Consider the following 17,316-nt stretch of genomic DNA (forward strand, 5'->3'; position numbering starts at 1 on the left):
CCATAAATGCTCACTTTATTATTATTGTTATTATTATTATTATTATTATTATTATTATTATACAGTATTTATATAGCGCCAACAGTTTACGCACCCCTTTACAATATAAAAGGGAGACGATACAGTTACAATACAATAAAATACCAGAGGGTTAAGTGGGCCCTGTTTAGAAGAGCTTACATTCAAATAACCCACCAGCTCTGCAAGAAGATAAGGAACCCAAAGCTGAGCAGTCATGTGACCGCAATAAAACTCCAAAAGATAGCAGCACAGAGCTATTCGTGCACCTAACAAACTTGTTTATAGGCCATGCCTATGTATTAAAGGATAAGTTCACTTTTAGTAACTTGTTACATGTCAAATCACTGCCTATTGCCAGCAACGGCACCATCCGAATTGGTGCAATGCCGAGTTTGCGGCACCACACTGATTCCCAAAAGTGGTTTGTGCACTATTTTTGGTGTCTTCGGGGGCGATTTCAATAGACATCTGTGCATGAACCTGCATTGTGCATGAGCGTGTGTTTAGTGCATGAACACTAAAATTGCTCCCGAAGTTGGACTGAAATGCGGGTTTGAAATCGTGCGAGTTCAGATGAACTCGCAAAATTTCAAACCCTCCTTCAGTGTGAACCCAGGCTTAATCTGAGTTATTCTCACATTCTATGGGGGAGGGGTTGAGCCCAGCACTGGGTATAGTTTTTAAGAGAACTTTTGCTTATTGTTTAAAAGAATGCTATGTTGAATTATTAAAGAAATCATGTAGGAACACAGCTGGGCAGGTCGGTTTCAAGGTTGCAAAAAACACATTTAGTTCTGGTGTGTAATGCTTTATTTTCTTGTAGATTCATTTAGATAACACATGTATTAAAAATGCAAGCTCTGCCACTTTTATTTTGGAAAAAAAGTTGAAATCTGCCTTACATTTAACCATAACATCTACATGGGGTCTAGACTTTAAAATGTATATCCTAAGACTGGTTGTTACATTCCCATTATCTTTGATTTGTTTTATTTTTTATGGTGGGGGGTATATTTTCAGATTTTTACTTTGTGCAATAACCTATCCTAAAAAAAATGTTTTTCTTGTTGTTTTTTTTTATCTGCCCCGAAAACAGCTTTTATACAGTGAAATGAAAGCTGCTTGGTTTCTGTAGGTTATTGTAGCTTATACATTGTCATTGCTTGACATTTCCCTACTGAATGAATACTCATGTGTGTAAAATTCCTATTAAATTCCGATATATGTTGGATCATGGGCTCTAATTTACATTCAAATTTTAGTTGCCAGGTCACTGAAAATGGTAAAGCCATATATAAAGTAATTCATACTTCACAACAAGATACCTCTGTTTTGCAAGTTATATGTGGATTGGAAGCTTCATTGCAAGATGACGCACATATTCATATACAGAACAGTGGTGAGTTGTTAAGCTTTTTCATTGATAATATATACCAACCGTGCATGTCAAAAGGGAGGCTTGATGCAGAGGGAGAGTAGAGAGGTCATAGCTGACAAAGGAAGCCTTTAACTGAAATATTACTTTTTGGGTGGACTGAACAGACCAGAGGACATATACATTAGACACAGGGACTGAGGCTAGTAATGGGAAATCTAATATTGAGACCAAGAAGTATATAAGTTCTGTATACTGTGCATGACTTTGAAGACAATGTAAAAGCATGCAACACTGGGGGTTATTTACGAAAGGCAAATTCATTTTGCACTAGAAGTGCAAAGTGCACTTGAAATTGCAGTCGCTGTGTATCCGAGGGGGACATGCAAGAAAAATAAAAAACAGCATTTTAGCTTGCACATGATTGGATGATAAAATCAGCAGAGCTTCCCCTCATTTCAGATCTACCCCTCAGATTTACATCGACTGCACTTCCAAGTGCACTTTCAGTGCAATTTCAAGTGCATTTTGCACTTGTAGTTTTCACTTGCAGTGCAAAGTGTATTTGCCTTTCGTAAATAACCCCCACTGTGCATTGTTACTGAGAATACAGATTTGTATTTGTCCACAAGATGGCAGTGTCAAGCACTGTTACTTGCCACCGCTGCATCCTCAGTTAAAGGGGCCCCCATCACAGAACTACTGTTGTTGTCTAGATTGTCGCAGAAGGACTGGTGAGAGGGTTCCTGACCCACCCATAGTTACTGTTAATTAAGTTAATAACCCTTGTTGACAGTCAGGCCTGCTGCATTCTTCAACATTGGATATATAAAGTGCAAACAAATGTAAACAGATAAATAAAGTGCAAAGTGATAAGCATTAAAATGAAATAAACCCATATAAGGCCCTTGTAAATAAATAAATATTTTGTGAAATTAACGTTCCTGTCCACTTCTGAAATAGTGAGAATGGATGTCTAAATTAAGCAATCTCTTCAGAAACATCCTCTGTGCATATTATAAGACCCCTGTGTTCCCTTTACTGGTTGTGCCCTAACCTTATGTTTTATAAAATCGTACCTTTGTAAATGGTTAATCCTCTGGAACTATGTTCTTAGTAATTTTCCTTCTCTGCGATGCTGCTTGTGAACTTCAATCATATTGATAACATGTAAAGTAATTAGACCTTGCAATAGTGCTTTATCCTTTTTATAAAAATGTATTCAAACCATACAACACATATGCACTCACATTTAGAAATACTTAAACAGGCATGTGTATATTGCATATACAGTACAACTGGTGCTAGGATGAATGTTTCACCTTTCCAGGGACCTGAGAGGCTGACGAACACAGAACAAGGAAGGGATAGACGGAGTATAACGGATGGAGGCAGCACTGATGGTCGAAGCTGCAGAACTGGTGGAAAGGTGAAACATTCGTCTTAGCACCAGTTGTATATGCAATATACACATCCGTTCTCACTATTTCAAAAGTGGACTGGCACGTTGGTTTCACAAATAATTTATTTATTTACAAGGACACTATATGGATTTATTTCATTTTTAATATTTATCACTTTGCACTTTATCTGTTTACATTTGTTTACACTTTATATATCCCCTAAGGATATTCTTATGTATATATAGTTAAGCGCTGCACTCATTTGTTAAAAATAGTTCTTTTCACATATTTAAGGTCATGTGGGAAGTGCGGGCAGCTACGTGGATTTTATATGGCAGCTCACAAGGTTTTATAAGTTTACTTTATTCAATCTTCAACAGTGGCCCATTATCAGAGACTAATGCACTACCAACCCCTTACTGCTTTAAGCTGACATTCCTTGTTTGCCACTGTAGTCACTGCAAGCAGGTTGCTGGACTGAATTAACCCTTTGTTCCCTGATAGGTGGAACCTTGTTCTTGCAGCAGCATCCATTTCTGACGACCAGAAGTCGTCAACCCCTTTAATTAAAAAGGAGATCAAATGCACTTACTTCATAAGTTGGCAGCTTTTAGAGGGGATTGCCAGGCATCTATTAACAACTAATACATCTCCTGGTTGCTCTTGTACACATGGATAAAAATGTGACCAAATGTACCCTTAAGCGGCTCTGTGCCTTTAAGAAGCTTCATAGCGAGTGATTTGATTGATAATGAAGTCTTTCAATAGTATGGATTGGGGGCGGGGGACCCCACGCTGTTTTTCCCCCTTAATTTTCATAGCTGGAAAATGTTTTGTTTACATTCAGCTGTCAGGGGGAAATCCGCTGACAGCTGATGAGTCATCTGTTGTTAAGGACACGGCAGCCGGCTTGCCGACCATCTCCTTAACAACTAGCTATATTATGGTTGTTAAGGACGCAAGCGGGCCCGCTGGCTAAATGCGTGGGAACCCGATGCTTAGCAGCGGTTAACAGTGTTTAGGAGCTTCTAGGAGCTGTGAACTTTTTTTCTCTGCTGGCAAATTGCTCCCAAAAATGCAAAAACAAAACAAAAAAAAAAAATTTTTTTCTGCTCCTAGAAGCTGAAGCTTTAAATAGTGTGCATGGACACATAGGGGGTTATTTACTAAAGGAAATTCCACAGTGCACTGCAAGTGCACTTGGCGGTAAAGTCGCTGTAGATCCAAGGGGGACATGTAAGGAAAATAAAAAACAGCATTTTAGCTTGCACATGATTGGATGATAAAATCAGCAGAGCTTCCACTCATTTCAAATCTACCCCTTATATTTAGAACGACTGCACTTCCAAGTGCACTTGCAGTGCAAAGTGGATTTGCCTTTCGTAAATAACCCCCATAGGATAACATTATTTGCTTCTAGGGCAGAACAAAAACACTCAAAGCAGCTGCTAGAAGCTTTAAAATATGCCCCTTATGCCCCATACACACTATAGGATTTTCTGCCTGATTGCATACAAATTTAAGGTTTGACCTCATATTATATGGTTTTGGTAAATCTGAAGGAAAAACTCAACAGAAAAACTGATGGTTTGTATGGGGCTTTACAGTTTATTGCAACTGACTTCAGCACTTGTGAAGCATTATAGTAATACTACAAAGGTGCAGTTCTACTTGGTGAACCACTATTTAAATTTGTCACTGACCTGGGTAATTTATAATCCTAATTCTTATGATGTTACTAAAATCTACATCTACACCGCTTTAAGACAGTCGGAGAAAAAACAGGAAGATAACTATGAAAATAAACAAACTGAGTTGTTTAACTACAAAAAGCAAAATGCCCAGTAGATGGCACTTCCAGACCACAAATGATTCCAGCAAACTGTGTTTAAAGTGGAACTTCACTGCAGCTGAGCAACACAAAAAGGATGCCAATGACTCGCTAGGGTATAAAAGCCACAGAGCTCAATGTATAAGCAAGCACAGCATCCCTTAAAGTCACTGACTCACCAGACAAGGTGTGATCCAGGTAATCAAGGAGTTAAACACAAAAAGGACAACAAAAAGGCCCCTTTCACACGGCGGACCGTTCAGGTCCGCCTGTCAGTTTTTTAGGCGGGCCTGAACTGACGCTCCATACAGGTCTGTGGAGCGACGGATGTCAGCGGAGATATGTCCGGACTCTACAGTCTGTCTTCATCCAATCCTGTCATCTGCCTGCTCAGCGGGGATCAACGGAGCGATCCCTGCTGAGCAAAGCAGAGCCCCGTACATGGACACGTTCGTGTGAAAGTGCCCTTAGAACCATGCATACCAAGCTGCATGGTCCTTAGTAATCTCTTTTAGGTGGGGTACTTCCTCACCTTGTCCTTTTTGTGAGCAGCACAGAGCAGAAACACTATTTACTTCATTTTTAATATTCAAAGCAAACTCCCGCATCCATTCATGTCTCCATGTTTTGTTTTGCTGAGAAATCACTTAGATCTACTGAGCTGGAAAGAACTACCTCTGGAGGGAGTCTATTCCACATTTTCACAGCTCTTACTGTGAAGAAACCTTTCTGTATTTGGAGAACACCCCTCAAGCATTTCTGGTCGCAGTCATCTTAAAGCGGGATTCCACCCTAAAGTGGAACCTCCGCTGATCGGATCCCTCCCCCCCTCCGGTGTCACAATTGACACCTTTCAGGGGGGAGGGGGGTGGAGATACCTGTCAAAGACAGGTATTTACACCCACTTCCGGGCATAGACTCCCGTGCGAGTCTACGCCATTTCCTGCCCTGCCGCGCTGTCTGCTGGGACACACACGGGTCCCAGTGACAGCGCAGAGATTTCCTATTGCGCGGCGCAACTCGCGCATGCGCAGTAGGGAACCGGGAAGTGAAGCCGATTCGCTTCACTTCCTGATTCCCTCACCTAGAATGGTGGCGGCAGCAGCCGAGGGCCGAGCGATCGATCGTCCTCGGCTGCCGGCATCGCTGGAACCCGGGACAGGTGAGTGTCCATTTATTAAAAGTCAGCAGCTGTAGTATTTATAGCTGCTGGCTTTTAATATTTTTTTTTTTTGGTGGAATCCCTCTTTAAGTAAGGGCAGATGAATTTACTTCCTGGAATCTGTAATCCTTCTGCCCTTAGCTTAGGCACGCAGGCATGAAAGCGGGAGTCCGCCGGGAGTTCCGCCGTTTTTTTTTTTTTTTTAAAAGCCAGCAGCTACAAATACTGCAGCTGCTGACTTTTAAAATAGTGACACTTACCCACCCAGTGCGCCCGCAATGTCGGCACCCGAAGCCGATCTCTCGATCGTCTCTCGGGTGCTGCCGCCGCCATCTTGGGTATGGGAATCAGGAAGTGGAGCCTTTCGGCTTCATTTCCCAGTTCCCTACTGCGCATGCGCCAGTCGCGCTGCGCAATGAGGATGGTCCCCGCTGTCTCTGGGATCCGTGTGTTACCCAGCAGGCAGCGGGGGACTTTTGGAAAGGGGCGTAGATTCTGCGGAAAGGGGCGTACCTTCTGCAGAATCTACGCCGGAAGTGGGTGCAGATATCTGTGCTGTACAGGTACCTGCACCCCCCTCCCCCCTGAAAGGTGCAAATTGTGGCGCCGGAGGGGGGGGGGGGATTCCAATGAGCGGAAGGTCCACTTTAGGGTGGACCTCCGCTTAAAGGTGTGCTTGGCTGAGAAAGCTACTCCTCCTCTCCTGAAGACTCCTGGGATTTATGACATCATTTGCCTAGGCATGGAAACCAGGAAGTAACAGAACAGCATAAGAATTAAAAATAGTCAATCTTGATTGAGAGAGTGAAGTTCTTCTTTAAATCTGATGTTTAGTCTGCTTATAGTCTGCCCTCCCTGGTTCCTTCCTCTCTCAATATGCTAATAACATTTTAATTAAAATGTTTCCATTTTCATTACATACCTTATAACAGGGTTCTCAAAATGGCAGCCCTCCAGCTGTTGTGAAACTACAAGTCATATGAGGCATTGCAAGGCTGATAGTTACAAACATGACTCTCACAGGCAGAGGCATTATTGGACTTTTAGTTTTGCAACAGCTGGAGGGCCGCCATTTTGAGACCCCTGCTTTATAATAAACCCAGAGGTGTCATCAGATCATGGCTGGTGGGAGCGGTAGGTACGGTGGTGTACACAGCTTCCAAAAACATCACATCACCCTGTGATGTTCATATGTGATGCCAAGCTTTCATGATTGAGGGAAATGAAATTGAATAAATGAAAGGACCAGGGACAGTAAGGCTGGGGAAGAAAGACTTAGCTGATGCTGGATGTCCACCAGCTTGGCAATGAGGCAGGCTTTGTCTGACGTGCTGCAGCTTCTAATGCCGCGTACACACGTAGCGGACTATCCAACGGACTTAGTCTGGCGGACTTCCCGGCAGACTGTCCGTCCGACTTTCCGAACTGGCTACTTGCCCACACACGGCACTTTTTCAGCGGACTAATACGGCGTACTAAGTCCGCCGTACTATCCTCCCTACTTTTGAAATGAACGGACTCGCCCACACACGCGGAGGAAAGTGTACAATGTACCCCTACCCATCCACCTGTGAAAAAAAGTACAAAAAAAACACAACACAGGGTAAAAATAGTTTATTACACAGCTCCGGGGGTCTTCCGTCTTCGGGGGGTCTTCTCGCCGGACTCCTCTGCTATCTTCTTCTAGCTCTTTTGCTAACGGAGGAGCCCGGCTTTCTTCCTCGCCGCCGCCCTTCTTCCGACTTCGAGGGTCTTGTCCCCCTCTTCGGTTCTTCTGCCGGGCCACCGCGCCTTCTTATAGCTCTTTTACAGGAGGTCTTCTGTCGTCGCTGCTGTCGCCGCCGCCGCCGCGTTCTGTTCTTCTGTTCTTCTCTTCAGATGTTGACTCGTCGCTCCCTCCGCTCACAATGACGGGGACCGGGCGTGCGGCGACTTATATAGGGACATCACCGGATGATGTCCCCGCCTATTATGATGTCACAGTCCCAGCATCCTCTGGGACTGTGACACCATAATGGGCGGGGACATCATCCGGATGATGTCCCTATATAAGTCGCGTCGCGTCGCGTCGGAGCCATTGTGAGCGGAGGGAGCGACGAGTCAAGATCTGAAGAGAAGAACAGAAGGCGGCGGTGGCGACAGCGGCAACCGAAGACCGGGCCACCGCCTGTAAAAGAGCTATAAGAAGGCGCGGTGGCCCGGCAGAAGAACCGAAGAGGGGGACAAGACCCCCAAAGTCGGAAGAAGGGCGGCGGCGAGGAAGAAAGCCGGGCTCCTCCGCTAGCAAAAGAGCTAGAAGAAGATAGCGGAGGAGTCCGGCGAGAAGACCCCCGAAGACTGAAGACCCCCGGAGCTGTGCAATAAACAATTTTTACCCTGTGTTGTGTTTTTTTTTGTACTTTTTTCACAGGTGAATGGGTAGGGGTACATTGTACCCCATACTCATTCACATAGGGTGGGGGGCCGGTATCCGGGGGCCCCCTTATTAAAGGGGGCTCCCCGGATTCCGACAAGCCCCTCGCCCGCAGACCCCGACAACCAACGGCCAGGGTTGTCGGGAAGAGGCCCTTGTCCTCATCAACATAGGGACAAGGTGCTTTGGGGTGTTGAGGGCACGCGGCCTGGTACGGCTCAGGAGGGGGGGGCGCTCACTCGTCCCCCCTTTCCTGGCCAGCCGGGTAGCATGCTCAGACAAGGGTCTGATGTGGACCTGGGGGGAACCCCCACGCCGATTTTTTTCAGCGTTGGGGTTCCCCTTTAAGTCCATACCAGGTGGCGGGGCCAGCGACGTCTCCTTCGCGGGCCCCGCCTACCTGGAGACCCGCTCTAAATGAGCGGACTTTTCTCCCGGCGGGCAAAGTCTGTTCATTTCAAAAGTACGGCGGACTGGCATACGCACGGCCGGATTGTCCGCCGAAATGCAAGTCCGGCGGGAAGATTGGAGTGCAAAACTACTTTCTAAGTCCGCCGTACTTTCGGGTCAAAAAAGTCTGCTGGAAGCTACACACGGGGGGATTATCTGGCGGACTTGAGTTTGCCGGACTTTTCCACCCAATTGTTTGATAGTGTGTACGTGGCATTATTCACACTGTGAGAATCTAAGTAAGCAATATGAGTACAGGAGAGGAGGCAGCCTATACAGCTGCTCAAGACTAAAGGTAGGGGCGGAGTTGCACTTTAAATGTCACTGTATCCAGGTACTAGAAATAATAAATCAGACCACCTGTTGTCCTTGTAAAATACTGCCTAATAGTCCACTAGCTAACATTTTAGAGCCCCAAGGCTGGGTTCACATATATACGAATTGGAATGCTTTTTACACCACATCCAATTCGAATAACATGTGAGTGTGAGAAACTTTCAATGGAGCCAATTCGCGCATGTCTCTGGGCGGCCGGGGTGCGAATTTGAAAAGGGTCCTGTGTGTTTTTGAGTCTCTTTCAGGTGCAAATTCAGGGAAAAATTTGCACCTGAACCAGTGAACACGAACGCACAGGACGCCAGACTTCAAACCGCAGCCGGTCCTGTGTGAACCCAGCCTAAAACTGCTAAGCGGAAATATATATTCTGAGTTTGAAAACTGAATCCGAGTGTAAACAGGATCAATACTTATCAAACATGCACATTTAAGACAGTAAAACAAAATGATATGTGTTATATGTTATATATATTATACGTTTGCTGCTTTGCACTCCACCCTTATATTTCTGGTACGGTTTAATCTGTCCTCTCTCAGGCTCTTGACAAGGAACCCTGACTAATATCTTTATACACACGAGCAACAACTGGCAGTCTTTTCATATGACATCAACTGGAAGAAGAGAGTGTATGCTGATACTCCCAAGAGGAGGTTTGCTCGCTCTCTTGGAAGGTTTGAGGTTTTATAACGTAATCTTCCATTCTAACTGGGAAATTGGACAGGAAGTTAAATGCTGATTGAGGTGTTCAAAGGTTGCTTAAAGCGGTGCTAAATGCTCTAAATCATCATTGACTATTTTAAATCCTTATGCTGCTTGCATTATTAAATAGCAAGGAAGATATATTATATTTACTTTTTTTTTAACTTTTTTTTTCTGCATTTCTTCACTTTTTTCCTGGTTTTTGGCCCAGGCCAAAATTATGTCATACAATTCAGAAGTCTTTATGGGCATTTTTTTTCTTTCATCTGGAGGAGAGGATGAACACTTTGCAGAGGGACAACAATTCACATCCAAGTCGCACCCATCCAAAGTTGTGTCAAAGCTGTATAATGTATAGGCCGATCCAAATTCTGTGTGAAGAATAGCTGGTTGTTAAGGAGTGGGCCACCGCATCCTTAACAACCGATGACTCATCAGCTGTCAGCGGGTTTCCCCATTGACAGCTGATTGTAAATAAAAGAATGCCGGTAATGAAAAATAAAGGGAAAAAAAACAGCGTGGGGGTTCCCCCCTTTTTCATACCAGGCCCAAGGCCTGGTATGGATTTTAAGAGGAACCCCACACCAAAATAAAATAAAAAGGCATGTCCCCCCCCCCCCCAAATCTATACCAGGCCATTAGGACCACGCCTCAGTGGCTCATACTGTGAAGGTGAAATACCTCCTTGTGAGGTGAATAATAGCGGTGAGTGCGTTTCCTATGGGGCACCTTTTAAGAAGCACTGAATAAGAAATTTGAAGAGCACTTTGTCACTTTATAAATTGCATGATATTTGGACTTTGTAGTATGGTCAGCATGGTCTATTGAAGGACTCTATATGCATATTAACCTTACCATCATTATCATACATCCGGTTCAATATGCGATTATCGCACAGGGTTTTTTTTTGTGCACCAGATATATATTACCATTTTTTCTTTTCTTTTACACTGCAGAAAGGAGGGGACAAGTGAGTGAACCATACCAGGCCACATGCCCTCAACATGCCCCCCCCCAAAGCACCATGGGGACAAGGGCCTCTTCCCCACAACCCTGGTGGTTGTGGGGGTCTATGGGGGGCCTATCAGAATCTGGAAGCTCCATTTAAAAGGGGGCCCCCAGATCCCGGCCCCTCCTATGTGAATGAGTATGGGGTACCAAATAAAGTGTAAAAAGTAAATAAAAACACAACACAAATTTTTTACTATTTCTTTATTAAAAAATAAAAATAAACAAAAATCCCGCCACCCACCACCACCGCTGACCCGAAAAAAAACTCCCCCCATCTGCCTGCTCTGCCCTGTGATAGCTCCTTAAATAACTAAGGGGCGGGGGGCACCTGCTGGGTGCCATTGCCCCTTGTGACATCACCGACCCAGCATGTCCTCGGCCAATTACATCACAAGGGGGCGGTGCCAATCAGTGACATCACTGGGTGTCCCTGCCCTTAATTATTTAAGAGCTGTCTAATGGCAGAGCAGACAGATGGCGGGAGCTTTTGCCAGGGCCACAGGTTGTGGATTGTCGGTGTGCGGCGTAATTGACGATGCATCTACATCGAGAGACATTTATTAATAATTTATTATTTTTTAATAAAGGAAATGTCAAAAACTTGTGTTGTGTTTTTATTTAATGTTTACACTTTCTTCTTGGTGAATGAGTAGGAGCACTATGTAGCCCCTATTCATTACCATGGGGGGGGGTCTAGAATATTGGACCCCCTTGTCCCCCCCTTTTCTGCATTGCCGTGTTGCATGCTTGGATGAGGGTCTGGTTTGGATTTTGGAGGGACTCCACGCCATTTTTTAAAAAATTTTAGCGTGGTCTTTTATTTTTTATTGCCGGCATTCTGTTTTTTACATTAAGCTGTCAGTGGAGAAACCCGCTGACAGCTGATGAGTCATCGGTTGTTAAGGACGAGGCGGCCGGCTTCCCGGCCTGCTCCTTAACAACCAGCTATTCTTCACATAGAATTCAGATCAATTGATCAATTTTCAACCGATCCGAATTCCAATCATTCTGAAAATTTGGAATTCATTAGAAAGTAAGGAAACCGAATGAAACTAAATGAATATTTATGTTCTGCGCATGTCTAATAGCTTTGTAGAGCACAAACAAAACAATCACATTCCCCAACCAAAGTCATAACAAAGTCACGCTCATCCAAAGTCTAATCAAAATCGCATCAAGGTCGCAAGGTAAAGTCGTAATGGAAATTGCACAATTTTTAAATCTCACTAGTGTGAATGGACTCTTAAGCTGGATCAAACCTTGAATTATTTTTAGTGAAACTGAAGGTGGGCTCAATGTGCAGTATTATAGAAAATTTTCTATGAACACTGGCAAAGCCCACAAACCACGGGATTTATTTTCTATTGGTCAACACCAGCCAGTCCAAGTTGACCGATACATTGCCTTAAACAGAAATGATCAGACCTGAAAATTAAATCAAATCCTTTTTGAATTTTGCCTCCTTGGTATAAAGGTAATCGTCTTAAAGACACCAAACTGTTTTAACATGAGAGGTCTTACTTTAGGGCCCTGTTCACACCCCCTGCACTTTTGTGCGTTCCTGGAACATGTGAAAATTGTGCTTTGCACTTATTGTGCCAGAAGCACCCAACAGTCGTGCTTTTTTCTGTGATACAAAACATGTGAAGCCCTAGGCCTAAAATGTGTGCCACTATGATTTCTGCCAGGATTTTTGTCTGACATTTCTTCAGCTGTTGTGGACTCTGTGCCTTCTGGTGCAATTGCTTAGACTCACAAATTGTTAATGGTTGAGCCTGTTGCTGAGGAAAGGCAGTCGGCTACCACTGCTCACAGGTGTAGCAGGGCGGTACCTTGCCAGGATCTAGGTCTAATAAACAGCCAGTTCACTAATGAGTCAGCTGTGTTCTGGGCTTTAAGTAATCACCAGACCAGGGCTCTAGGCTCCCAGTTGGAGACGACTCCACCCTGTAGACAGGAGGTCTGGGCATGGGAGTCAGTAGGGCTTCACTTAGGAGAGAGAGGTGGAAGCCAGTGTAGCACAAGGCTACTTGCTGTATGCACGGAGGTGCTGAGCATCTGGCCTGTGGGAGACAGACCAAGGACCTAAACTGCAAGGCCTGAGCTGGAGAGCTGCGTTTACAAGCCAGGAGGGCTGAAAATCGTTTACTTTGGTAGCAGGACTGAAATACTGAATACGCCTGTGAGGGAATCTTCTGTGTTTATTTTGAACTTTCTTTTAAATATAAGTGGGCAAAACCAGCCCTGAAACGGATAAAAGCGAGTGGTGGTGTCCTTAAAGCACAACGCTTGGAGTGAACCCCTGACACAGGCTGGATTCAATGCGGAGACCCGCTGCGGAGATATGTGAACCATAGTGAGCCGGTCAAAATCTCCTGCTATTGCAAATTGGATACGGAAAACCGCATCCTATTCGCAATGGTGTAAACCCAGCCGGAAGGTACCTAATCTTTACTTATTGGTGCTGTTCAAGACAACCTAAAATTTTAAAAGCTTGTTGCCTCTACAATGGCTGTCATTATTCTGGGATGTCTCAGAGGCCAAAACTTTTCTGATACATTCCTTACCTTAGAATGTGTGTTCTATTGGAAAAATGCTGACACGATTATCATTCCGCCCCAACGTTCTTCAAGGAAGGAAATTTCCCTTCACTGGCTGCATGTGATCTGTGCTTTGAGGTTTTACCTTTCAGCCACTGCTTCAGTCATAAAGTCTGACTATCCCTGATGGACCTCATAAAGTGGAACCATCTTCTCGGGTCATTATTTCTCAGTATCTTAGACACAGATAAGGTTCCACTTTTTCCTGTCAAAGTGTACTCTACTAAGTCAGGGAGCACTTTTTGGGCTTTTAGGTATTAGACAACTGTTTCCCAGATTTGCAAGGTTGCCACCTGGTCCTATCTTCATATGTTCTCTAGGTTTTACCAGGTGGATGTTTAAGCTTCACCTGATGCCAGTATTGAGTGTAAGGTCATTCAGGTAGCTTTTTGAGCCCCATTTTCACTGTTTTCTGTTATGTGAGCCTTTTATGCCCCGTACACACGACCAGACTTTTCAACATCAAAAGTCTGACGGAATGATTCCGGCAGACTATTCGAATGTGTGTGGGCTGCAGCGGACTTTTGATTTGCAAAAGTCTGAGGCCGCGTACACACGCGCGGACTGTTCGCCCAACTTTGTCCGTCCAACAGTTTCGGCAAACAGTCCGCTCAAACTTAGCATGGACGGACATGGCCACACACGACGGACGAACAGTTTGCTGAAACCGTGCGCGATGACGTGAACGGCACGTACGACGGGACGAAAAATACGACGTCCTATACACTGCAATGCAACCTTCCGACGTGGAAATCCTTTCTGAGCATGCGCGAGACTTAGTTGGCCGAACAAGCCTACACACGAGCGAACAGTCCGCTGAAACCTTGTTTCAGCGGACAGTTTTTCGGAATTTCCGTAAGACCTTGTTCGTCCAACTGTCCGCTGAAACTGTCCGCTGAAGCCCCACACACGAGCGGACTGTCCACCCAAACACTGTTCAGCGGACAAGGTTGGGCGAACAGTCCGCGCGTGTGTACGCGGCCTGACAGACTTTAGAAATGGAACATGTTTCAAATTTTTCCGACAGAACTCTGCCGGACCCAGAAATCCGCTCGTGTGTGTGCTAGTCTGACGGACTAAAACCGACGCTAGGGCAGCTATTGGCTACTGGCTATGAACTTCCTTATTCTAGTCCAGTCATACGTCATCACGTTCGAATCCATCGGACTTTGGTGTAATTGTGTGTGGCCAAGTCCGTTCATTCGGAAAGTCCGTCAGAACTCTGTTAGAACTCCGTCAGAACTCAGTCGAAAGTCTGCCAGACTTAATTTCTGTCGTGTGTACGCGGCATTAGCGTTTTGTTACTGTTGCTCACCACTCAATTGGACTGCTTTTGGACATCCCATACATTAATAGCCTGTGTCCTCTAATGAAGGATTAAGAAAGCAGAATTTTTTAACTTATTGTAAAATCTGTTCCTTGGTCCCACCCCTCTGTGATCTACTCCTAAGTATTACTTTTCTACAAAACTAAAGCATGCTGGGAATAGGAGGGGCTATACTTGGCTGGCCAATAACTTTTTTGCTTGCCAGTATCCAAATCCTCCTGTAGGTGGCTGTATAACCTTATGTCTCAGAATACTGATCCTATGTCCCTTAATGCAATGTTTCTCAACTCCAGTCCTTAAGTACCCCCAACAGGTCATGTCCTTAACTAACCCCAATAGGTCATGTTTTCAGGATTTTCCTCAGATGAAACGGCTGTGGTACATACCAAGGCAGTGAAACTAATCAAATTACCTGTGCAAAATAATGACAAGCCTGAAAACATGACCTGTTGGGGGTACTTGAGGACTGGAGTTAAAAAACGTTGTCTTAATGACCTTGAAGAAACAGATTTTATGGTGCAGACATCCTGGTATTTTTAATGTTACAAGGTTAATTAAGCAGATCAAATAATGAGTAATAGTAGAGTTTGTTACTAAAAGAAAACTACCTTTTCTTTTGAAATTTTGGTAAGCTGATTGTTGTGGTTAATATCTTTAAATAGTGCCACATACAGAGGAAGTTTTGAATTGACTTATAATGTAACTTATTTTTTTTTTTTTTTTACATTTATTTTTGCAGAACACAGGACATGTTGCCAGAAAGGTGGACACCAGTTTGAAATTCAGTGTGAATCAGTAAATCTTAGTGTGGCCTCCATAACACAGTGAGTAAACATATATCTAGGGATATTATCATTATTATTATACTTTCTTTATATGATGTCAGCAGTTTGCGGAGCACTCTGCAAAATAAAGGGAGACAATACAGTTACACTATAAATCAATACAAGAGTTAAAAGAGCCCTGCTTGTTACAGTTTACAATCTAAAAGGTAGGGTCAACTGAGTCACAGTAATAACTGTGAGCAGTACCAAAACCAGTAGAAAGACAGACATTCTTTCACTCTGGGCAAAGAATCAGTTTGGCGCCCACCCCACGATAACGGGACAAGATTAGGCAGGAAAGTGAGAAACTCCCAGGCCTAGCTGTTGAGTCAGCTGTCTCTGTCCCCTCCCCCCGTGCTCCTCTGGTAGCCCCCATGCTCCTCTGGTCCCACACATGCTCCTCTGGTTCCCCCTGTGCTCCTCCAATCCACCACATGCTCTTCTGATCCTCCATGCTCCTCTGGTCCCACATGCTCCTCTGTCCTCCCCTGCTGGTCCCTGTGCTACTCTTGTCCCTCCTGTGCTTCTCTGGTACTCCGCATGCTCCTCTGGTCTCCCCTGTGCTCCTCTGGTCTCCCGCTTCTTTGTTTCCCCCACCTGCTCCTCTGTTCCCCGTCATGCTCCTCTGATCCCTCTTGTGCTCCTCTGTTCCCACATGTTCCTCTGTTCCCCCATGTTCCTCTGTTCCCCCATGTTCCTCTGGTCCCACATGTTCCTCTGGTCCCCCACATGCTTCTCTGGTCCCCAGTGCCCCTCTGGCCCCCCACATGTTCCTCTCGTTCCCTGTGCTCACCTAATCCCCCCCTGCTCCTCTAATCCCCCCACATGCTCTTCCATGCTCCCCTGTTTCCCCCACATGCTCCTCTGCCCCCCTCATGCTCTTCTGGTCCCCCACCCTGCCCTTGTCCCCCTGCTCCTCTGTTTTCCACCCCCCACCTCTCTGGTCCCCCCCCCCCCCCCGCACTGCTCACCTCCTCTCCCTGGCTAGCTGTGCAGTATAAAAAGTAAGTTGCGCTGAAAAAACAAATGATTAATAAATGTACATAAAGTGTAACAAAAGAGAGGGTTCAGGGGTCAAAGTCCAAATGCACAAAGGCTAAAATCATAGTTCAATGGCTATGGAAAATAAAAACTCTGGTTATCCGGACATTCCAGCTATGGCTCAAATAAAATGAAAAAAGCTCCAATAGTGTACAACCTTCTTAAGGGAGTTTATTGGGCTAAACAACAGCAGAAACAACAGATACATATTTTTTAATTTGTGTATTGAATAAACCCGTTTTAATGGCATTCCGCAATGAAGGTTTTTCTTTGTAATTTCCATCCATCCCTATGAGGTATATCCTTGCATGGGACGGCATTTCAACAGGCTCCCCAGGGGTTTCCCCACATGCTTAAGAGACCATACTAGTGATTGTTGATCAACATCCAGGGTGAGTGCACATCTATGTGGGGCACCCAGTCTGAGCACCTTTCCACAAGAGAAGTCAATTTAAGCACCAGCACTTTGTTTCATCACCTAATGGGACGTTATTAGTTTTGTATGTTCTGAATGTATACATTAATTTGATCTATTCTAAGCACAGCAAACTATTTTTTACATTAGTCTTTTGCTTTTTTGCTATTTGCTTTCTAGCAAGTTTTTTACTGCAGCTGGAGTTTGATGATCAGAGTTTTTTTTTTTTATCCAAAGGCGCTAAGGTTTATATTTTAACTGGACAGAGTGCTTGGGTTTTTTTGTTTTTATATAGGTAGGGCTGTGTGTCAATTTGGGAAATGTCTGCCAGCTCTGGGGGGTTGCTGCTAACTCAGACTAACCTCCCCACCCCCACAGAGACACACACAGGCTGTCTTTTCCAGTCC

At 44.7% G+C, this 17,316-nt stretch overlaps 1 protein-coding gene across 2 annotated transcripts in view; it reads left to right on the forward strand.

The window, feature by feature from the left end:
* Positions 1-17,316, forward strand: part of PCNX2 (pecanex 2) — a 272,275-nt gene that overhangs the window by 34,221 nt on the left and 220,738 nt on the right. For both annotated transcript variants that reach the window (XM_077486198.1, XM_077486199.1), the window contains exons 6-7: positions 1,284-1,420; positions 15,369-15,453. In XM_077486198.1, coding sequence (XP_077342324.1) covers positions 1,284-1,420; positions 15,369-15,453 — 222 coding nt within the window. The remainder of the gene's footprint in view (positions 1-1,283; positions 1,421-15,368; positions 15,454-17,316) is intronic.

The sequence above is a fragment of the Lithobates pipiens genome, unplaced genomic scaffold (genome assembly GCF_037356315.1).
Source record: "Lithobates pipiens isolate NorthernLeopardFrog02 unplaced genomic scaffold, aLitPip1_a1.2 Scaffold_18, whole genome shotgun sequence".
Lineage (NCBI taxonomy): Eukaryota > Metazoa > Chordata > Amphibia > Anura > Ranidae > Lithobates > Lithobates pipiens.